Consider the following 24,379-nt stretch of genomic DNA (forward strand, 5'->3'; position numbering starts at 1 on the left):
GTTCTGAATGATTATTAGAAACTTGAAACCTGTGTTTCAGACTTGTTCAAACTTTTGTGTGGCTGATTTTATGTTGTAGAACACAAGATAAGATATAAGATATAAACATAATTATTTTGACTCTACAGCAGCAGAAACGTCCTCAGTGCAGCTTTTTTATTCAAGATCAAACCCACGTACATAAATATTGCAGTTTGCTTTATAAAGAAGAAAATATATATACATATGTATATATATTAATATATATATATAATATATATCATATAATATTACATATACATATATTATAATATAATATATGTATACATAATAATATAATATGATATTACATATGGTTGTATATATATATATGATATATATATATATTATATATATAAGTTTAAAATAAACAAGTGTAAAAAAGTAAAGGGAACATATAGTGCATGTATAAAATACTGAAGTATGAAAAGTACTTTTTAAAAGTAAGTACAGTATTTTTTCATACTATTGGACAGTTTAAACAAATCAAAATTCATCAGTTTATTTTATAATTGCACAAAAGTGTATAGTAATATAATAATATAATATAAATAAATGAATATATAATAATAATAATTACTGATATTACAGATTAATTAATAATAATATTAAAATCACAGTGTTTTCTTAAATCTCACTGATGTTCAGTTGCTTGTTGAAAACAGCCATACTAATGAGTGTGTGTGTGAGTGTGTGTGTGTGCGTGTGCATGTTCCTGTGTTGCCTTCTGCATGCCAAGGCTTTAGAAGCTACCTGTTCTCCCAGAACAATTAAGCCAAGCCTCTTTACAGTATCTCAGCTCCAATTAATTTTAATATTTAAACAGCCATGCAGAGACTTCTGAACCCACTAGCACAAGATTAGNTGTCCTTTGTGTGTGTGTGTGTGTGTGTGTGTGTGTGTGTGTGTGTGTGTGTGTGTGTGTGTGTCCTGATTGAAGCTCTCATCGTATTAACAGCCTCTCTAAGTGCTGGGTGTGTTTCTGCGCCCCGGGGCCACACTCCCTTCTCCATTAGCGCCCACGCTAACAACACTAATTAGCTAGCTTCCCCTCGCCCCCGTTGGAGGAGTCGATAAGTACCTTCCTCTGCGCTCGACGGGGTGAATCCGAATAAACCCTCTTCACACCCCCCTGAATTACACTTAACCACAAGCTGCCGTCTTTTAATACCTGAGGACGTCGAGCGCGGCGACGGCCGGCGAGCTCGTCCTCCCCCAACCTGTAATTACCCCGCTGCTGGACGCTTCTGTACCAATCTTATATAGAGTCATTTTAAATATGCAGTAAACACACAATATTATTCATGACCAATGTTAAATGAATCATCTGCAGTATGTGATATAAACTTACCTCTTTTATTTTGCTTTGGAAGTTTAAGATACAGTTACTCCTTAAATATATCGGTGTACAAACTGCAGATTAAAGCTGGATTAGGAAAACTACTCACATCCAATGAAAACAACCTGCATCAGTCAACATTATGGAGATATGTGTTCTCATTATGTGGCTGTGAGAAGGTTTATTCAGTCAAAGAGCAAAGAAATGAAAACAGAAACAGAGGAAGGAACAGAGACAGAGGATCCTCAGTGGATCATAATGAAGTCTGATTGTATATTAATAATAATTAGTAATAATTAATGAAAAGGGCAGAAAACTGCAGGAAGTTGAGGCCGAGTTAAAGTACAACAAGCCACTTCATCCTCACCCTCTCCTGTCAGAGGAGGAGACTCCTACTGTCATCATTCAGTATCGTAGCTCTGACTTTAGCTCAGCTCTAAACCACAGTTACGACCTTTGACCCTTAAAATGTGCTACTGACCATGTTAGAGTCACGTATGTGCTTTATTATAGAGCTGAAAACACTTCATACTGATGTTGTGTAGTCGACCCGTCGTCAGCAGGAGGTGTGTTGTGCTAATTTCATTCTGCTTTTAATTAGGTCAAAGGTCACAAAGGTCAAAAGAGTCCGTGGGTGTAGCATGAGTTTACATCACCATGTGTCATTGCACAAAAAGACCTTAGTGATTAAAGTAAGGAAGAAAACTAAAGGGACCTCTGACTCTCGGCTGCAACATGTCTGAAGAGTTTTCACCCTTAAACTTTTACTGCTGCAAAATCTGTCACTGCTGCTAATTTCTAAACTTTTTTTCCTTAACTAACGCCCTTAAGTATCTCCCTCAGCTGAGGTGAAATGTGTCATATTTAAGTAGAAGACTTAGGCCTTAAGTTATTACAGAGAGAGAGAGACTGTTGGTTGTTATCGGGAAAATAATGATGGTAATAAAACCCACAGGTGTGAAGGTGTGATCGGTGATAACAGTAATTCATAGTGTTGCTTTTACTGTTTGTGGCTACAGGCTTGCTGTTAGCCAGCGTTAGCGTTGTCTTCGCAGGTTATAAGCAGCTGAGAGGTTGAGGGTTTGATTCCAACATCTCTAAAGCTGGAAACCAACATAAAACACCTCTGTTTATTTCCATGGAAAGGTATTTACATGATTCATGACTTTAATAGTCGGGATTAATGTGCTTTACTCTCGCTGCAGCTGGTTTATGTAGCGAGGAGCCAGGTTCAGAGGAGGGGTGGTGGGGGTTTCTAAATGTCGGCTGTTTTGAAAACAGAAATGTTTAATACTCAGACAGCAGCAGTGAAAGCTACAGCAGCTAAAAATAATCCAGTGATGATATGTAACACAGCAGGGCGTCCCAAACTCCTCCAGGCGTGAGCCGTGTGTGTGCAAAATGAATTAAAGGGAAACAAAAACATCCCAGGTAACGCAGGACTCGCACAATTAGTACACCTCCAAGCTGGAGCCGGAGTTTTTCTTTTTCCCGCTCGGGAGCATTTTGACCGCCGTGCGGGGGGGGGGGGGGGGTGATCGTATGTAAACAGGTGCAGAAAATAGTCCCACAACCGTGTTCTATTTCAGGATAAAGGAAGTGACAGGAAGTGGTGACATCATACTGAGTGCACACGCTCCGCTCAGAAGACGATGTTAGTGCGGTGACGGTTTTTGGAAACTTTCATCTAATTCTGATTTAAGGAAGCTTGAGCAACTAGACTGAACCAACCAACCATCAAAGACTCCTTCAAATGCAGCCGTCGTTTCCTGGACGACAAAGGAAACCGCCAGAAAATCTTAATTTAAGTTTTTATTTTAAGGAAACCTTTAGACAAAGCACTGAAACTGCACCATAAGTATGACTTTCTGACATCGCCATGGTAACTCTTGCCGTAGGTGCGGCCTGCTTCAGGTCGGAGACCGCCTCCTGTCGATCAACGGAATCCCCACGGAGGACGGAACGCTGGAGGAAGCCAATCAGCTTCTCCGAGACGCGGCTCTGACCAACAAGGTGACACTGGAGATCGAGTTCGACGTGGCAGGTTTGTCTCTGATGTGACGGTGTAACTTTTATTACAACAACGTCAACGGGTGTCAGACGTCTGTTGAAGTCGCTGCAGTTCTTCGTTGGTCTGTGAGGCTTTAAAACGTTTTCAGACTTTACTCACAGAGTGGAGCGACTGTATTTTTATCAGGAAGCATAGAGGACGCGCAGACACACTCAGACTGGGTGAAGTGGTCAAACTGTTTTGTGTCAACACAGAGGAGGGAGGACGGGATAATTACAGCTCTGCTCTGGAGGCCACGGCCCCGTCAATGTGCTTTTAGCCTCATGACAAAGTAACTACCGCACTGACGCTCATGCGTTTATTTATTTCACTTCTGTGTCGAGGAAAAGTCAGAGATGTTTAACATTAACATGAAGGTTTAATTGATCCAAGTTTTTGAAAAGCAAAAGTGAATGAAGGCATTATGTTTGTTTTGTCAGCTGATTCATAACATTGATGTTTATGTAATAGCTGCTTTTCATCACTTTTACTTTTTTAACTTTTGGATGATTATTATTGTTGTTGTTTTATTGAAGTTACATTAAGAGTGAAAAACAACTCATACAACAGGTGTGTAATTTACACAACATTACACAAAGCTGCAACCTCCAGACTGAAACATGAAGCATCAACATGAAGAACCAGAAGCTGCAGTTCCTCTAACGACCACTAGAGTCTGGCTCCAACAGTGAGTCAGTCCCCATAGACTCCCATGTTAAAATGTCCAACTTTACAGCAGAAATAAACATGTTTACAGCCTGGTACAGAAACTGTTTTGGTCTCTAGAGCTAATTTCCTCCTTCATGACACCTGTTTATATAACTCACCTGTTTACACTTTATTAAGGGTTAAAGCTATGGAGGATTTGGGGGCGTGGCCTCTTTGAGTGACAGGTGGGTGTCGTCACAGTTGACTTGTTGTTAACTAACTGACAGAACATGAAGAAGTCAGTGCTCCTGGTTGTAATTAGCAGGTATCAGTGTCTGCGCTCACCATGGCTTGTTAGCTTGGCTCGTTAACTAGCTAACTAGCCAGCAAATGAATAAGCCATGTGTTAGCCTTCGAGCAAGATGCCCAGCTGTGCTAACGATGCTTACGGGAGTGTATGCATGTCACACTTATTAAACCGTCATACACCGAAGGCTCAGCTCCACATGCGCCCCTCCTCTTTGACCATTTTTGGATTTGCTGTGAGTTAGGGGCGGAGTCAGACGCTGCCAAGATGGCGACGGCGGAGCAGCTCACTCTGAGCTTCAGAAATTGTTTGGTTTGACTTGATTTGTGCTCTGCAGCTCTCTGCAGTCACAGATCATGATGCTGTCTTTCATAATGTTGCATCATTTAATTAGCGATTATGAAATTAGCCTGTAAATTCATGACCTACCAACAACCCTGAGCGTGGACGAACCAGTGCAACATCTCAGACTCCTGTTCATGAAATTAACTCACTTTGATTCTCAGTGAAATCTGACTGATGGAAGAAACTTCCTGTTGTTGTCATTCAGATCAGCTGAGTCTCTCTCGCTCTCTCGGCTCTGCAGGAAATAAATGAACCTGTTGTTCGTGGTGTTTGCAAAGTGAACGACTGTTAACTCACAGAGGGTTGTTCAAATAACTTGTTAAAGTCTGAAGTGGCTGCTCCACTCACATCGTGCACTTCCTCATGTTTCAGTGTGTGTGTAGACGGAGTTGTTTCGTCTTCTGACTCATGCAGACAAACAGAAGGAGGTGAAGTCGCTGTTTGCCCCAGAGAAGAAGAAGAAGAAGAGATAAGAGCGAGAGCTGAACGCCTCGTAATTACAAATGTTAAACAGGATGAAAAGAATTTGTTTCTTTTAAAATGAATGGCTTCTTCTGCTTGTGTTTAACTGTGTGTGTGTGTGTGTGTGTGTGTGTGTGTGTGTGTGTGTTACAGAGTCAGTGGTCCCCAGCAGCGGCACTTTCCACGTCAAACTACCGAAGAAGAGAGGAGTGGAGCTGGGCCTCACCATCAGTGGTAGCAACACACACACACACACACACACACTAAACACTGTTCATATGATGTATTCATTGTGTTGCGGAGCTGCTGGCAGAATGTTTAAAAGTGAGACCACCCTGCTCCCCCTCCAACACACACACACACACACGTATTTTCCAGTGTAACTCAGGTACAGATGTCAGCAGTGTTTATAAAATGGCGGCGGCACGGGGACACACTCCCAGTCTGCTCCTGTGCACAAACACAGGTCCAGAAACACGTTCCCTCGGTCTGATGTGTTGCACAGATCACTGAGCAGTCTGACTGTGATGCAGGTCTTGTCACGCAGCATGAGAGCTGGACCTCACTGACGGTGCTGTGGCTGAATGTGAGCAGATTCTCCTGCAGCCAGAACCATGTGGAGACGCTTCCTGAAGCCGAGTGTAATGAAATTTAAATTTAAATGTAATCAAAGTTCAGAACCAACATGTGCTGTCCACGCTTTGGGCAGAGAAAACATCTTCAAACACAGAGCGTCAACTCTGCGCTGTTTTTATTACTGAAGCAGTCGACTTCATTCAGATTGTTGTGAACCAGCAGAGGAGGTTCAGAGAAGTCTGGCAGCTGTTAATACGTCCGTGGTCAGATGTTGTCACCACGGTAACGTCACAACCTGCAAGATACAGTCATGAAACCTTACAGATGTGTAGTTGAGATTAAAAGAACAGTGATTAACGACCCACCATCGCTGTGTGATCACCGTCTGTCTGGACTGTGTGTTTAATGTCGTTTCACTGTTTAATTTGAAGCAGCATTAAGTCAGTGACAGTTTGACTGTTGGAGCTGCTGCACTTTTAAATATTTGGACTGAAGACATAAATACATCAGACTGAGACTTTATGACCACGTGGCTGAGACGCTGTGGAAGCTTTAACACTCCGGTTTCTCTAAAGCCTCAGTAGCTTCAGTAAAGCAGACTATAGAATACCTGCATCAGGTCACCTGTCCTCTCTGCCTACAGAGTTTTCTCCTGCTTCTGCAGTGGTGTGAATTAGATGCAGAGAAAACTCATGTTAAATTAATGCATCATCTCTGATGTGTGGTTTAATGTCGTGTTTGTCAAAATCAAACCAACGCCACAGGAAAAGAGCAGGTGTGAGTTTTTAGTTTTGCTCCATAACCCTGAGAATAACAGGCCGCAGCGTGGCGACTCGGAGAGCGCTGCGATGGCGCCATCGGCTGGACGGAAGTGTTCACAGCAGAAATCATTCACCAGTTTCTCTCCTGATGAGAGAATAAGAGATTTTCATTTGACTTTCCAATTTTAGAAACTTTTTTTTTTTTAATTTAAAAAATGAAAAAATAAAGGTTCCCTTAAAATTTTCTAAAATTCTTGAGAAAAAAAATTCTCCGTTCCATCACCTCAAAACAAAAAAGTCATGAACTCAAAAACTGCATGTTATTGTTCCTGATGTAGGATTAATTATTGGTGACGTCATGTTACTGTTATTGTTTCATTTTGTTATTATAAACTTTGTTCTTATACAAAAGTACAAACACATTGACAATAAAACAATAAAAGAAAAGACAACAAAGAAATTTACATTATACATGTAACAAAGCCAGAGTTTGTGTTATATGCAGCAGATATACAACAATTATTATTATTATTAGTAGTAGTATTAGTGTGGTTATTATTATCATTGTAATTAATAATTTATTCAGTAGTTTTAGGGTCGTAATATCTTTTTAGTTTTTAACAGATAAAGTTTTTTTTAACTAGTTTAAATTCATTAAAGTTGTTTTGGTTCTCGACCATTTTTTCTTATGAACATGGAATTTTCCAGAAATAATAAAAAGTTGTTTTGTTCACAACATGTTGTTGTTGTTGTTGCTGTTGCTGCTGCTTATTGTGATGTCATCTCCCTCCGCAGCCAGTAAGAAGACAGGAGAGCCCCTCATCATCTCTGACATCAAGAAGGGCAGCATGGCCCACAGGTATCTCACCTGAGTCTCTCCTCATGAATTCATCTCTCTGTTCCGACACTAAAAAACCAAACACATCTGTGATCTACCTGTACGATCTGGAGCATCAGACCCCTCAGGTCACCTGGTTCACTCAGTGTTCACTAACCAGAACCGAACCAGGTGAAGCAGCTTCGACCTCCTCTGCTCCTCACCTGTGGAACAACACACAGCTTCCTGAACACCTGAGATCTGCTCCAACTGTCTGACACTATCTTCAATCATCACTGTTCACTGCAGCTCATCAAGGATTCACATATATGACATCTTTTTAATCTTGTGCCATGTGTGCATCTGCTTGTTTTTAATGTCCTTTATCGCTGCAGCTCGTCTTTTAAAATGGTGTTTTCAGTTTCTCACCTGATTTTATGACTTGAAATATTAAATTAGTTTTTATTGTTTTTAAATGTTATTTTAATGTCGTCTTAATGTTCTGAGATTTTTATGTTTCCATGGAGGGGGGTGCCTGTAAGAAATACACCCAACTTTTCCTGCTGTGTCTCTGGCCCACCTCCCCCTCTCCTCTCTCGCCTGCCCCCCGCCTCTTCCTTCCCCCTCTCTCCCCCTCTCTCCCCCTCTCTCCCCCCCTCTCTCCCCCTCTCTCCCCCCTCCAGAACAGGAACGTTGGAGCCGGGTGATAAGCTGTTGGCCATCGACAACATCAGACTGGAGAACTGCTCCAAAGACGACGCCGAGCAGATCCTGCAGCAGTGTGAGGAGCTGGTCAAACTAAAGATCCGCAAGGACGAAGACAACTCAGGTACACGTCAGCATATCAATCAATCAATCAGTCAATCAATCAATGTGTTATATATAATAACAGGAACTGAGGAAACACTGAAGACTGGAAAGCAAAGAGAACAATAGAGTGATAAAGATAAAATAATAAAATACTATGAGATTTATTAAAGTGAGTAAAACCAGAAATAAAATAAATAACTAGAAATAAAAGAAGGGTATCAACCCTCTGAGGTCTTAAGATGTTTCTATTAATATCTTTGTGATAATACAGAACAGAAATGTGGTTTAAATGTTGTTAGAATCTGTAAACTCTCCGATCTCCAGTTCATATTGTTGCAAGATCAAATGTGACTCACAGCCAGAGACAGAAACCCAATAAACAGGCCTCTAACATTTGGTTCATTCTCAGTGTTTTTCATCCATTTATCTATTATTTTACTCACTGTTGTTTTAAGGAACTTTGATAAACTCATTTCAAGCACCAAAACAATTCACCCACATCAGTAAAGTTTGTTTTCACAAGAGGTTTGAAGAATGTAAAAAACTGGGCTTCAGTCTTTGTGTCATGTTATTATATTTTATGTTATGTTATGTCATGTTATTATATTTTATGTTATGTTATGTTATTATATTTTATGTTATGTTATGTTATTATATTTTATGTTATGTTATGTTATGTTATGTTATGTTATGTTATGTTATGTTATGTTATGTTATTATATTTTATGTTATGTTATGTTATGTTATGTTATGTAAGTTTAAGTAAATACCTTTTAAAAGGGTGAATTTAAGAAAATATTTAAAAATGGAGAAAATACAGAGGCTTAAAAGAAAAACAGAAAATAAACATAGAATTAAAGGAAAGAGCAGTAAAGTAAAGTGTGTAGGTAAAGGTGTTTTCTGGATCATCAACATGATCATATTAATGTGACAGGCGGATCGTTACATTGCAACAGAGACTTTCTGCTTGTTTGATTTAATTGATGTGTGAATAGAGGTGCACTGACACTGTTCGACCACTGGGTGGTGCTGCTGACCGCGACTCTGATTTCTGCTGCAGCTGTAAAATCATCCAAGACGCCGTGAGAGGCGTCTTTATTGACACCACTGAAGAAGAGACTGTGTGAAAAGAACAATGAAATAATTACATTTATACAGAGTGAAACTATCAGTTAGAATAAAACAAAACATCCAGAACGATAGAAAATATAAAAACTAATAAATAAAAATACAGAATCGAGTGAGAAGATGTGCAGAAGAATGATTCTTGGTCACATGTTACGAGTCTTGTAGCCGCCATCTTGGATTTGTGTGACCTGATGAGTTAAATGAACGAGTCAAAGTTGTCTCAAAGAGACGTCGCCGTGTTCCTCTGTCCTGTGATGTGATGTAGAGACGGGTTGTGTAATCATGTGAGATTATGATTTACAGGGTATAATCACACACACACGCACGCACGTACGCACGCACGCACACACACACACACACGCACAGACACGCGCAGAGATTGTGTGTTCATGCTACATGATGACAAGGCAGTCTTCTCCTTGGTTACCATGGAAACTGTGTCTTATTCAGCAATGTTGTGTTGAGAAGAGTTTTAACATAGTTCTAGAAATATGTGTGTGTGTGTGTGTGTGTGTGTGTGTGTGTGTGTGTGTGTGTGTGTGTGTGTGTGTGTGTGTGTCGGATGAGCAACAGACGTCAGGCAGTAACATATACTCCTTGCTGAAATAGTAGAATAACACAAATGTGTGTGTGTGTGTGTGTGTGTGTGTGTGTGTGTGTGTGTGTGTGTGTGTGTGTGTGTGTGTGTACACCAGATGAGCAGGAGACATCAGGCAGCATCATCTACACGGTGGAGCTGAAGCGGTACGGAGGCCCTCTGGGTATCACCATCTCAGGCACCGAGGAGCCTTTTGACCCCATCACTATATCTGGACTAACCAAGAGAGGCCTGGCCGAGAGGTACACACACACACACACACACACACACACACACACACACACACACACACACACAGAGTCATTCTTGGAAATCTAGGTTGCCAGTTTGAGCTGTGACGCTTTCGTAAAGAAACTCCAGCTGCAGATTTTTAAAGCTACAATAGGCAACTTCTGGAAATCTAACTAGAAACCTCTCACACCTGCTTCATTAAGCTCCGCCCAGCTCCTCACCTGCATCCTCGGTGTGTTCGCTGTCTCAGTTAATGTTAGAGAACGTTTGCACCAAATTAAAAGAAGTTCCGTCAAGGCGTTACTCAGACATCGTGTCCACAAGAACGAGACGGACAACCTGAAAACAAAATGGCTGCCGCTCTGACTGTCGCCGGCGTAGAGGAATAAAATTATTAAAACAAAAAGTGACGTACTGTAGCTTTAAGATGTTGATACCCCAACAGTCCTTTTGAGGAGTAACTCGACATGATCTTCTGATGTATTTGAGCCGTTTGAAATCACCAACATTTCTTCCTTTCCTAACTTCACCTCATCACAATTCAAAGCATCAAACGTTCAAATTAGCTCAAAATGATCAAAAGCTCAATTTGTACATCATCAGTACGAACAGGAGGCTTCACATCTTCCTACGCAACATGAAACACTTCACCTGCAGTTCCTCTGTGGCTCAGTGAGAGACGTGATGTGGGCGAAGCTCTGTGAGCTCATGTGGCTAATTTACACTCTTTGTGCAAAACAGGAACACGACGTCCCATCGCACAAACCTGCTTCTCTTACCTACATCTCTGCATTTATATAAAACATTTAAGACTAGTTTTTGTTTTAATGTCTGTTGTTGCCGTAAAATACATGATTTAATGTTCATTTAACATTCTGTTTACAATGACTTCACCAGTGGACGTGTGTGATTCCTAGAACATCCTCACGTGCTCTTATTGTCACGTAGGTGTCTGTGGATGTTCGTGTTGGCCGTCGACATATTTCGTCATTAATTTCAATCCCCAGCATTCTGCGTTGTTAAAAGTCTGTTATGATGTAGATCTGATCAATTCTGTAGGGGAGGTGCGTTAAAGTGCGACACACGTAAATTCCAAAAATGGCGCCAAAACTGCAGAGGAAATTCAAAATGGCTGACTTCCTGTTGGGTTTAGGGTATGACTGTAAGAGGCTTTTTTGTAAGTCATGCCATGTTGCATGTGCCTGCTGAATTTCATACATGTATGTGAAACACAGCATAGGGGCAGTATTGTTGAAATTTTCTATGGGCCGAGCCATCTCGCGCCATTTCGCCACACACATTAAAACACATAAATTTACACCATTTCTGACGCACAAGTCTCTCGAGGTTTTTAGCATGTGTAGTCCCTCAAAAAGGCCATTTATTTTTATGGAGAATAATAATAAACACAACAGTTTTATTGGGCCCTAATTAAACCCAACGGTCTGTAACACACAAGAGTTTTATTTTGTCACAAACAGAAGAATTAAAGACATGAAATCCAGGAAACTACACGTGTGAGTAAAATAAACATCCCTGACAGTGACGACAGTCTCTTCTCCATCAGTGGTTGGAATTCTAACTGAGGCCTTGACCCCTTGAAAGCAGCACCTGACATAGAACCAGAACAGTTAGAGTCGTCCCATTCAAAAGAACGGAGTAATGAATATCCCGTCAGCTCCAGATCAATACGGATGAATAGAGGGATTCCCCACCTGCCGCTGAGTGTGCCGCAGGTGTCATGTGACATGAAGTGGCGACAGATGAGATCATTAGAAACACAACGCGGCAGAGGGACGGGACGGCGGCAGCGAGTGTTTACGGCAATGAGCCATAGCAGAGGATGACATAATGGTTTTCCTGAGTCACGGTGAACTCAGCTTTTATCCACTCAGCACTGATTTCACAATAAAATGTCAGCGCTTATTAACGGCTCACGTGTTATTTCATCAACACACACCCGGGGAGTCGGCTTACAGCTTCCCGCTACACCTCACTCCGACTTCTGAACCTTCACTGGAACACACACACACACACACACACACACACTGTGACCTCATTTCTTGGAGTTTGTGATGTAATTGCTCTATTTCCTGTTATCGATATAGCACTTTACTTCCGACCTGGCTAAAAGCTCTATTAATACATTCAGTTCAGCTCGACGTGGAACAAAGAGCAGGTTTACGGACGATATCAAAATCACAACGTCTTTTTTTTGAGTGCTTTTATTTTGTTAAACCAGCTAAAGTAAATAGAAACTACAGATATAAAGATCCAGAAACACTTCACTGTTGTGCATATACATGTAAAGCATGTGCGTGTGATATGAGTGTGTGTGAGAGATAAGAGCTTCAAATGAATGACTCCACTATCAAACGTGGCCACGAGATAAACTGTGTTTTACATTTTACAGCAGGTGAAACTGGGTGACCGGTGATAGAGGGATTAAAGGGAGTCACCTTGTTGTTACCACAGAACAGTCACTCGTTTTATTTACACATTAAACGACTTTTAATTCAATTAAAACAGTATCACTGCAGCGCTAAAACCTGATGAAGTAATTCATTCATCAAGTTTGTAACCAATTAGATTAGTTTAGTAAATAACTAATTTGCAGCTTTTGTTTCAACATTGAAAACTTGATTTCTCAAAACTACACAATTTCTGCCCAATTTCTTTGCGCATTAACACACACATAGACGAAACAGACTGAAATATGACGCATCAACATGAAGAACCAGCAGCTGCAGTTCCTCTAACGACCACTAGAGTCTGGCTCCAGCAGTGAGTCAGTCCCCATAGACTCCCATGTTAAAATGTCCAACTTTACAGCAGAAATAAACATGTTTACAGCCTGGTACAGAAACTGTTTTGGTCTCTAGAGCTAATTTCCTTCTTCATGACACCTGTTTATATAACTCACCTGTTTACACTTTATTAAGGACTACAGTTATGGAGGATTGAGGGCGTGGCCTCTTTTTTAAATATCTGGGAGTTAGGGGGCGGAGTCAGGCACTGCCAAGATGGTGACGGCAGATCAGCTCACTCTTCAGAAACCTGTGGGCGACATCCATCTCTATTTCACATTAACCTCACGTCCAGTATTACTCTTTTTTCCTGTGTGTGTGGGTAACACTGAATTATACATGACTTTGTGCACGTGTGTGTGTGTGTGTGTGTGTGTGTGTGCTCATGTGTGTCCAGGACAGGGGCGATTCATGTCGGGGATCGGATCCTGGCGATCAACAGCGTCAGTCTGAAAGGGAAGCCGCTGAGCGAAGCCATCCACCTGCTGCAGATGGCCGGAGAGACGGTGACACTCAAGATCAAGAAGCAGCTCGACAGTGAGAGTGAAAACTTTTTATGGTCACTTGATCTAACGTCGCCCCCTGTGATGACTTGCTGTCTCTTTATCTAACGAGTTTAGCGATCACCCCTGTCTGAAACTACACTCATTGTCTCATGATTTCTTTGTTGTTTGACGATAATTTCTTCCCGCCAAGATTTGGAGGAGAGGAAAGAGGCAGAGATCGAAGACACGACAGAGAACGAGCTCAGTGACCCTGAGGAGGACGATTTGACCGACAGCCAACAGACCAACAAGCTCTCCGAGCTTTACTCCACCACCATCCCCAGCGTGGACTCGGCCATGGAGTCGTGGGACGGCTCGGGGCTGGACGCCGGCTACGGCAGCCAGGGTAACCTGTGGATTAACACATGCAGACTGAAAGGTCGACATGGACGTACACTGCAAAACATAGTTGTGGTTGTATCCCTCCGCCGCTCAGACTAGTTTCAGATTACATGTACATAATTGTTGTGTGAAGAATTGAGTAATGGCTAAAAAGTGTTTTCTGAGGTCAACATGACGGATGGATGGCCACGGGTCGGATTCGAACCTGTGACCCTGCGGTTAGGACTAAGCCTAGTGGTACAGCAGCCACCTACAGCGGCCGTCTGTAACTGAGCGTTCTGCTCCTCCTGCAGGTACGTACACCAACCAAGCAGCTGGTATCGCTCTCCACCCTCACGAGTGGCGCAGTGCCAAGCAGCAGCGCAGCACCACGCCTCCTCCTGGACGCCGGAAGAACTACCCCTTCAGCGATGGGGGGTTCAGTGAGGACGACTGGGACAAACCACCAGGGTAAAACTTCAATCATGTATCCTAGGTGTTTTTGTATTAATCTGTTAATACAGACTTAAAACTTGTGTGAGTTTTCTGATCCATAAATAAATGTCAAGTCTTTAATGATTGTTGTCAAAATAAAATAAAAAATTCTTAGTGATCCAATAAAAATAAAGCAGATTTCAGGTTAAAAACACTCAGAGAAACCAAATCCTGCAAGGTTTGGATGGTGGGTCCAGGTGGGCGGGGCTTGGTGACTGCTTTGTTGTGACATCACAAAGTTCCAGAAGTCCTGACGGCTGGTTTTAAGGCTCAGTTTCTGAATACAGGCTGTGTGCATTTCTCTGTGGACTGAGGCTTTGATACTTTCACAGTATTAATATAGAAGCTAGAGCTGATCTATAATCACACTACACATGGACACAGACCTTTACACTGGAGGAGCTTTAATTAGCAGATGCGTCTGTGTATCTTCAAAACTCTTGTTTCTGTTTTCTAGAAACAGATGAATCAGCTTGAAAACAGAAGGACCGTGTTTGATTCTCTGGTTTGAGTTGTTTGCAGCAGCACTGAGAGTTTGTGGTGAAGTGGACATTTCAGTGTGGAGGCTGACTGAAGTCAGTGAGAGTGACACAGGATCTGGAGAGTGTGTGTGTGTGTGTGAGCGTGCGTTTGTGTGTGTGTGTGTGTGTGTGTGTGTGTGTGTGTGTGTGCATAGTGATGAGTCAGGAGGTTAAGCCTTGTGAGGATAGTAACATTCGCTGAGGTTATATAACACTGCTGGGGGTGGAGAGAGAGAGAGAAAAAAAATCATCTGCACAATGAATGTGAATTAATCTTGTCAGTCGAGAACATTCAGTGTTAAAAGATTACTCATGTTAGATTGAAGCAGAACCAGCAGTCACTTTGCTGATGACGCTGCCCCATAATGCAACACAGCTCCACATTAAACATTTATTTACATCACAGTGACGCTTGATGTGATCAGGTGACGGAGAAAAAACGCATTTTACAGTTTACATAAGATACAGGTCATGACCAAGAGGCAGATCTACCCAAACAGATCATGTCTGAACATGTCTGTACATCAGGTGGTGAGATAACTTCATTGAATTGTGTGTGTGTGTGTGTGTGTGTGTGTGTGTGTGTGTGTGTGTGTGTGTGTGTGTGTGTGTGTGTGTGTGTGTGTGTGTGTGTGAGACAGATTTATTGGCCAACAACCAGACGGTATTCTGTTGGATCCAGATGACAGTTTCTGGTGTCAGGCGCTCGAGGATCTGGAAACCTGCGGCCAATCAGAGCTCCTCAGAGAGATAGAGGTCAGTCGATGACACTGCACCAACACTAGAGGGAGCTATCATCCTTCTCGTCCACAGTATCTGCGACACTGGGCTATGCATCCACCTATTTATATGTTTCACATGTTTTCCTTTGTGGCATTACTGACGAGCAGACTGCGGAGCCACATAGCTGCAAGAGCTTCACCACACTGGCTCCTTAACGCACAACTACGACTCTGGTTTAAACAACATTAAAGTGAAAGCTCAGGTTATTAGACGTGGAGTTGTGTGAGGTGTTCATGTACAGTCAGTGTGTTTCCTGCAGTAGAGTCAGTTTTGAGGAGCAGCAGGAGGACCGGTACACTATCAGCTGCTGTGGGCGGGGCCAGCAGAAAAACTTGTTTTAGACACTATTTAAAGACGCCCCCCGAAACAATCCAACATCTGTTTAAATGAAGGTTCATGTAGAATATCTTCAGCTCTTTATAATAAAGTTTATCTCTTCCTGAGATACAGATACGGCGTGATACAGCGTGTGCTTTAAGTGCGCTTGCGCGTAGGAATACGGTAGTTCAGCGGTCGAGAAAAACGTAGTACATACTCCTACATGAAGCTTCATTTAAACAGACATTGGATTGTTTCAGTGGGCATTTTTTAAAAGTGTCTAAAACAGGGTTTCTTTTGCCGGCCCCGCCCACAGCAGCTCATCACTCCCTGCCTCTCCTACCTGAATCTACTGCAGGTAACACACTGACTGTACATGACGACCTCACACAGTCCCATGTCTAATAACCACAACTATCACTTTAACACATCATCCTTAGGGACTAGGTATTTGTGAACCATTAACTGGAGCTTTACTCACCAAACACTGATGTCGCTCACACTCACAAATTAGCATTTTTTTTACCTAAACTTAACAACAACAGCCAAAACAAAACTTTAAATGTTTGTGTATTTGTTGGTGCAGGCGTCCATCATGACAGGCACGGCCATCAGTCTGGGCGTAGACGGCGTCAACAAGCCTCCAGCTGAGCCCATACTGAGCCACAGCAGGATGAGCCCCTTGCGGAGGAACTCTCTCCTGCACCAGGGGAACCTGCTCCACCAGGGAGCTCATCTGCACGAGGAGGCCCACCTGCATGAAGAGGCACAACTCCACCAAGGTCAGTGGTAGATGTGACGGAACCAAAGGTGGTTGTTTGTCCAGGCTCCTAATATACAACTGACAAAGGGAAATAAAGCTAAAATAAGACACTAAACTTCTAAATTCTATGTCTTAAAGAGTTTTGCTTTGTATTGATTCCGATGAAATTAAGTGGTAAACGTTACATCTGTGGTTCAAATGTATTCAGCAATGTTACGTCAATGTGTATGAGATTAGACAGGGAGTTTTTTTAGGTGGCGAAACATAAGAGGCGCTTCATCAGGTACGAACAATCTTTCAGTCCAAGACGAGAAAATATTTCTCACAAATATGGCGGGTTATTGGAGGAAGTACTTATTTTATCCCAAACCACTTTCTTTTCCTAAACCTAACCAAGCCATGACTGTTGTATATTATAGTAACCGTGGCGACGGAGGTAGGTACGCACACCGCTCTCGGTACAGTCCGCGTGTTTATTATTGTAACCATTACACCCGAGGCCCAGTACGCCTGATGCCTTAGTGGCGTTATTTAAAGAGACAGTCCTATGTGTCGCATCAGAGGGTTGACGGGTTGATTTCGTTACAGCTCTACGCAGCGAATTAGTCAGGGTTAGGATTATTCTACACACACGTTATAACAAACTGGGTTTCTGGTAAAGTGGCAGTCTGAAGAAACTCAACTACTCATGAAACTGTTCCAACATCATTACGCCACCAAATCTCTTCTGATTTTATTTTGTAGTAACAAAGTAACAAAGCTGCGTAGGGGAAATGTATCAGAGCAAGAGTCTACGTTTATTTTGAAACTAGTGGAGTAAAAGTGAAAGTTGACAAAGTACAAATACTCCCAAAAGTACTGTAACAAAGTATAAGTACTATTATATTATACCTCTGAGTGCTGTTAACTAAAGGCTTGTTGAAACTGCCTTTAATACTTCATCAATTCCACCCAGACGCCCACCTGCACCAGGAGGCCCACTTCAACCAGGAAGCCCATCTCCACCAGGACAACCAGTCCCCCCTCCTGCACCACGAGCCCAAGCCCAAGGCCTCGTTGAGAGTGTCGGAGAGAACGTGGGAGTCCCGTCGGATCAAGGAGGAGATGCAGGGGATTCTGTCACCGACGCCTCTGGAGCTGCACAAAGTGAGTTCATCTCAAAAACAGCAACATACCAGGACGCTGAAACTGAACCGACAAAATAGAATGACTTTCCTTCTGCTTCTACAACACCTGTGTTTTTCCTGCTGCAACATGTCAAAAATGTTTTCTGTGAAAAAAGGTTTAAAAAGCCATGTTTTCACTGTGCAGGCCGTTATGTAACACGGTATAGGATGTACATCACAGAGGCCCAACCCCCTCAGGCGACTGCTACGCTGTCGACTACATGTCTTCACCCTCCTGTGGATTTATAATCATGACTTCATACGAGGGTCTGCACGAACATGTAGAGCCCAGACCCAGACTGAGAAACGCATAAGAAGAAAATACATTACAGAGAAACTCTTGGCTGTTTTACTGATGGGCTCGTTGGCCAACAGCCAGAGTGCTACAGCCTTTAAATGGTGCCTCATTAAAAGATCATGCAATATTCAGACATCATACACTGCCTTTTCAGCTTTTTGTTAACCCACAGTTCTGAGCAGAACATCTGGCTCTCATTACCAACTGTAAAAACATCCATTTTACATTTATCCCTCAGTGACACTGTGTTGAATGGTGGTCGTTTTTTCAGAGCGGCCTCTCGTGCATTTAAACGAGTTTCAGTGTTTCTGCAACAGTCTTTAAACGCCTGGAACTCAGCTTAGAGTATTTAAAAAGTCTTACATTTCATTTACACAGGTCTTAAATATTTTAATGTCATGATAGTTATTGAATGTTTTTGTGTTTTCTCATCCAGTTCCAGATATCATCCATTTAACCCATTCAGACCGGAGTCTAAAACCTAAAACTTTGACGTTCACTAAAACCTTTATTTCTCAGCCTGTGAAGCAGATAGAGACATGAAATAAAAACTGTATGAGACCTTAAACCTTTGACTTTTATTGTATATCACTGGCTTTGCCTTTGAGGCTTTTTATGGGTTGCATGTTGCTTCAGAGGCTGAAAAATAAAGGTTTGAGTGACAGCGTTGCATCAGGTGAATCTTACTCAATGAAATCCTCCTCATCCTCCGACATGTCTCTCACCCTGAACCTTGACTAGCTGGTTAGTACTCTGTGTCTGAATCTTCTATGTCGTTGTCTGTGTTTTTTCCATCCCGGTAACTGCTGTACTCTGCTTCAGTATCCCTCCCCTCGCTCAGCTTGTCAGCCACCGTCCCAAACACGGCTTTAAACACTTTTTTATCCATTATGGAAAAGGGATTTACCCTTTCTGACGTAAACATGCATTTCAACAATCACACACGTGTACGTCTCATTTGGTGTTAAAGGGTAAATCATTACAAATTATTGTTATGTTCTGCAGGGATGAAAAATATAAAATGATGATAATGATAATCAATATTTCTGGACCTTATCGAACCAACTGATTTTCCATCATACTTTCTTACTTTGGACGATGTGATGGTTAAGCAGGTATTACATTTCGTTCTATGTGAAATTAAAAAAGGTCCATGCAGTTGAATTTCAAGAAAACAAGGATTTTTAAAGTTGTTCAAAGTCAAATGTCAAAAATAAAGTTTAGATTCACATTTCCGGAGCCTCGACACATCAAACTAATATTCAGCATCTGCGTTCAGCCGTCCGTGTTTGTTGTGGTGTGTCGGCCATTTTAGCTGCTTCATCATGTGAACTGTGGATAAAGAGATGTGTGACCTGCTGTTAATCCAACTGAAACAGTGGTTTTACTCTGGTACTGCAGCCTCTGCCTTTTCATGCTCAGCTGAGCCTGTGGACAAACAGCAGAGCTAAACTTCTCTCCGTCATTATTTTCATCAGACGCTCTGAACGCTGTGACGTGATGAGACTGTTCAATCAGTTTGACTGTGACATGAGAGCGGGCGGCCTGTTTGTCTTTATGTGATGTTTCCTGTATGAGAGCACAGACTACTGATTAATCAGTTCCATTTATGTGATCAACCGGACGCCAGCTGTTCAAATGCGACAGAAAACATTAGGTCACATGATGCGACACCATTAGTCAGTTAGCGTTAGCTTGTTTTTGTCAGGGCCCTTGAGCACAACCTGTGTCTTTTAGGTAGATAAATGCATTAGCTTCTCTCTTCATGTTAAAACTTGTATCAAACTAAACTGAGTTAAGTAATTTCATCAGCCCAGCCTCGTGTCCTTGTGTTCTCCCTCTGTTTAGGTCACAGTGATAAAGGATCCAGAGAGCGACGACTTCGGCTTCAGCGTTTCGGACGGTTTCCTGGAGAAGGGCGTCTACGTCAACATGATCAGACCTGACGGGCCGGCCGACCGAGCCGGACTCAAACCCTACGACAGGATCCTGCAGGTGACGATGAAAGGACAGATTTAATGTTTGATGTAATCCTTATCAGGACCACGACGTAGAACACAGTCCTTATGGAGAGACTTAACAAGAGAGTGAAATCAAATCAGTTTAGTCTCTGAACCTTTGCTGAAGAGCAGATTGATGGCTGGAAGAGCCAAAAGAAGAAGCAAAGAAGAAGCAAAGATGGCTGCAGTAACCTAGGTTACCTCAGTAACCTTGGCAGGGCATAAGCATGGTGACATCTGTGGGTCTGAAACTTAAGATATGAGATTCATATTTAGTTTAACATGGTTTTCATCTCCTCTGACTTCCTGGTTGAGAAACCTGGATGAGGACTTGAGCCCCGCCCACCACCTGCTGGCTCCAGGTGGACAGGTGAGAGAGCAGAGAGCATCAAGATGGTGAGAGGAGGAAACATCAGAGAGACTCAGCCACATGTTTGAGCCTCAGTCAGACCCAGACTCAGAGGAGGAGTCTGAGACCAGAACCAGAGACTAGCAGACGGGTCGGAAATGTTCCCATAGTTAGCATCTTTTATTTCTTTATGTTGTTTGTTAGCTTGTAACTGACAGTGGCTGACACAGTGTTAGCGGTTGCACTTGTGCTAACTCTCTCTCTGTACTGAAAAGGTTTCAGGTATATTTAGCCCCGCCCCCCGTCCCCACAAGTTGACAGGATCTGTTTCTCAGGTTTGTGACGTATGAAACCCTGAATCTGTTTTTATGAGGCTGAGAAAAAAAGACCTAATTTGTAATCAGGAATGATCTTTTAAGTAGATGGTTTCTTTCTTTGTCAGTTAGCTGCAGTCCTGGACCAGCAGCAGCAACATTCACCAGATCATTCATCGTCTGTGCGTCTCCGTCTCTGTCCAGGTGAACCACGTGAGGACGAGGGACTTTGACTGCTGCCTGGCGGTGCCTCTCATCACGGAGGCCGGAGACAGACTGGAGCTGGTCATCAGCCGCAACCCACTGGCCAACGATGAACCAGAGGACAATAACAACACTTTAGACCACCCATTAGACCTGTAACACACACACGCACACACACACACACACACACACACACACACACACACACGCACACACACACACATGCATTCACTCTGTCACACTCAGGCAGGAGACTTCCTATAAGTGGTGATGAAGTATAAACTTATATCTACTGGACTAGCCCAAACACACACACACACACACACACACACACTCCATCGGCTTGCAATAATTCTACTTAAACACAAGACTCCTCCAGTAACACACACACACACACACACACACAGACACACACACACACACACACACAAACACTTGCATGCCCCTCCCATTTACACCGGGTTGAACTGCAGACTCACTAACTTGGCACTTTAACCAGCCATTTAATCTGACTCTTGTTTTTTTACTTAGAACAAATGAATAAAAATCTGTAATTTGAGTGAGGTCATTTTAGCTGTTTTTTAACGCCAGGCCGCAGGTTTATAGAAATTTCCAGTGACGGCTCCAGAAGGATCTGCCTTATTACACAATATTGAGATTTCAAGTGAAGCTGAATCGATGAAAACAGAAATCGCCTCGCTCAGGTTTTCAGATTTTATTTGTTTTAAGAAACGCTAACGAGACTCAGCGGAACATACTCACCTGTTCATGAAGGAGCTGTCTTTTATATTGTGTCTGGCTGTGGTCTGTACAGATGTAGCCGTTGTAGAAGTCCATATTGCTGCTAAGAGTCTGCTGCTCCCAGGAAAAAGGTCACGTTTAGCTCTTTGTCCAGCTGTCGCACGAGGCCGCACTTCTGTACCTGACACCACTGCACATCATGAGCTCAGCACGCCGTGGTTTAGAATAATAATAATAATGATAATAATAATCTGAATTTGTGACATCATTACAAGGTGAAGACAGTGATGTCATCACAACTGCCAAACATTTTTTGGTTGAGTGTAATAGGTTGAAGGGAAGGGACTGCTCTCGTCTCCTGAGGGCAACGAAGGCGACTTTTTGCTGCAACACATTTGGGCAGCTGTGCTCGTGGAGACGCCCCCCGGAGAAAACTGTGTTGCCATCAGAAGAACATCGTCCCGCAACGTCGAGAGATTTTTGACCCTTTTTTGTTTTTTTGTTTTTCCTCTTTTTGCCAACTGCTGAGAGAGAGTCGCCCGGTCTGTCCGAGAGCGCCGGGCTCATAGAGTCAGAGAGCAGTAGCTACTGTATAGAGATCATGACTGGGGTTGAGGTTCAGCATGATCACCAATAACACCTATTTATGCATTGAAGGTGCTGTGTGTAGCATGGAAAAATTCCACATTCCGACACGCGTACCAGACCTTGGTTGTCATGGTTACAATAATAAACACTCAGACTGTACCGTGTGCAGCGTACCTACCTTCTCAACCGTGGTTACTATAATAACCGTCATGTCCTGGTTATGTTAAGGAAAAGATGGTGATTTGAAATACAATAAGTAGTTACTCAACATTAGATGATCTTTGTTGCCATGGTTACAGTAATGACAACGAATGGTCATGGATAATAGAAACAACATAAACTGCTACTTTCAGATGAGAATCGAACACAACCTCTTCCCGACGAGGACTCTGTCTCTCTTTATACCACGTCACATACACTTTTCCCCTCGCTCCTGTCATCATTACTACGACCACTAGATGTCGCCTAGCAACAAAACTTAACTATGATGTCATAATAACCTGCTGCTTACATGAGGATGGTCTCAAGTAAAGCCTTGTTCCTCAAAAACAAACACAGCTAAAGCTTGTGAGTGTCTGGAGAAGCTGATAGGAACATGTTTATCCAACATGGTTAATCTTTACAGTAAACCATAAATCTATTATATAAGGTACATTTGTAATAACCACTGGCACTCATCAGATTTTTCACCAGGGCAGGAAACATCAACACTTAAAGCCAGTGCTGACTCAACAGAACTGAAGAGCCACAGGTAATAGCAACGGTAGCCTCTTAGCAAAGGTTGGCATCATCAGCAACAATGCTATTTCCTGCAAAATGCAATTTAATATTAAAGCTTTTGCTCTTAAAACTAGTGAGTACGCTAAAATTTGCAAGCATAACTAAGCATGTTTAGCATTATTGATATTGAGTGTACATTATTCTATGACTACACACACAGGTAGGTTGTTAGTCGCACCTATCTCACATCTCTTTAGCTCACCATTGTGAAAAACAAGCAAAGTAAAGCAAGTAACATCCTCTTTTCTCTAGGAAGCAACAAAGTTCACAGGTAATCCAAACTCCCCGTGCGTTAACTGTTGCTATGACAACTAATTTTCCCAGTTGTGTTTAAAATGCTACACACAGCACCTTCAGATGATGTCTGTGTATCAACCACGAATACTTAGTGTTACTGCTGTTTGGCTTTGTAGAGAAGACCGGCCCTGTCACAGCTCAGAGATCTGGAACATAGTTAATGACATCATCTGCAAACAGGCAGATAAAATTCATCAGGAGCTGATGAAGCACAGAGCTGTTCAAGAAAGTCACACACACACACACACACACACACACATTCTTAAAGAGGAGGGCCAGAATGCAGTGCAGTTTGTATGTGTGTTTGTGTGTGTGTCATTGTGTATTTGTCTTAACCTTTGTTTGTGTTTCTGGGTGTTTGGTTTTATTTATGATGTGCATGTACATGCGTCAGTAAATTTCGTACTTAATTACGTTAGTACAGACTTTGGTACAGTCGCTTTAGGGAGGGATCGTCACTTTACAGCCAGGATAAAGAGGAATGATGCCAGCAACCAATAACTCTTTCAACGTATATATATACAGTATATATATATATGGAGTTGTGAAGTTGAAGGGGCAGTGTTTTTTCCTTAGTATTACCCACCTCTTTTAATCATTTCTGAGAAATCATGTTTTGTTAGTCAGTTTAGTTTGGCAGATTGTTCCTAATACTACAATACCCATGAGCCTTTGTTGCTATTGCTTTGGTGACAAAGCCAAACAGAAGAGCAATTTGGAGCTGCATCAAATTCAAAACTCTTGGTTGTTGCGGTTGAGAACAAAACTCGACGTCATAGTTGATGAATTCATCCAAAAATTGAGAGTTCAGAAGTTGAACTGAGGTGTGATTGCAGTGGGACATTTTGTAACGAGGCTTGTACTTTTGACTTTATGTCCAAAGAACCAGATATTTTCCAACACGTTTGCTCATCTTTTGCATGGACCATTCAACCATTCATCTTTGGAGGCAATAGCTGTGTCCCAATTCAGGGGCTTCGTCCTTCAGAGGCAGCATTT

The 24,379-nt window shown here is 42.3% G+C and overlaps 1 protein-coding gene across 1 annotated transcript in view; it reads left to right on the top strand.

The window, feature by feature from the left end:
- The window catches only part of grip2 (glutamate receptor interacting protein 2), a 65,074-nt gene extending 43,941 nt beyond the window's left edge, over window positions 1–21,133 (top strand). Inside the window, exons 13-25 of the mRNA XM_022758716.1 lie at window positions 3,256–3,401; window positions 5,323–5,403; window positions 7,302–7,365; window positions 8,007–8,152; window positions 9,957–10,101; window positions 13,295–13,434; window positions 13,594–13,788; window positions 14,078–14,234; window positions 15,421–15,535; window positions 16,467–16,644; window positions 17,611–17,789; window positions 19,956–20,102; window positions 20,975–21,133. Coding sequence (XP_022614437.1) covers window positions 3,256–3,401; window positions 5,323–5,403; window positions 7,302–7,365; window positions 8,007–8,152; window positions 9,957–10,101; window positions 13,295–13,434; window positions 13,594–13,788; window positions 14,078–14,234; window positions 15,421–15,535; window positions 16,467–16,644; window positions 17,611–17,789; window positions 19,956–20,102; window positions 20,975–21,133 — 1,852 coding nt within the window. The remainder of the gene's footprint in view (window positions 1–3,255; window positions 3,402–5,322; window positions 5,404–7,301; window positions 7,366–8,006; window positions 8,153–9,956; window positions 10,102–13,294; window positions 13,435–13,593; window positions 13,789–14,077; window positions 14,235–15,420; window positions 15,536–16,466; window positions 16,645–17,610; window positions 17,790–19,955; window positions 20,103–20,974) is intronic.
- Window positions 21,134–24,379: the final 3,246 nt, after the last annotated feature.

This window comes from Seriola dumerili, unplaced genomic scaffold (genome assembly GCF_002260705.1).
Source record: "Seriola dumerili isolate Sdu_G_001 unplaced genomic scaffold, Sdu_1.0 BDQW01000306.1, whole genome shotgun sequence".
NCBI classification, from domain to species: Eukaryota; Metazoa; Chordata; class Actinopteri; order Carangiformes; family Carangidae; genus Seriola; species Seriola dumerili.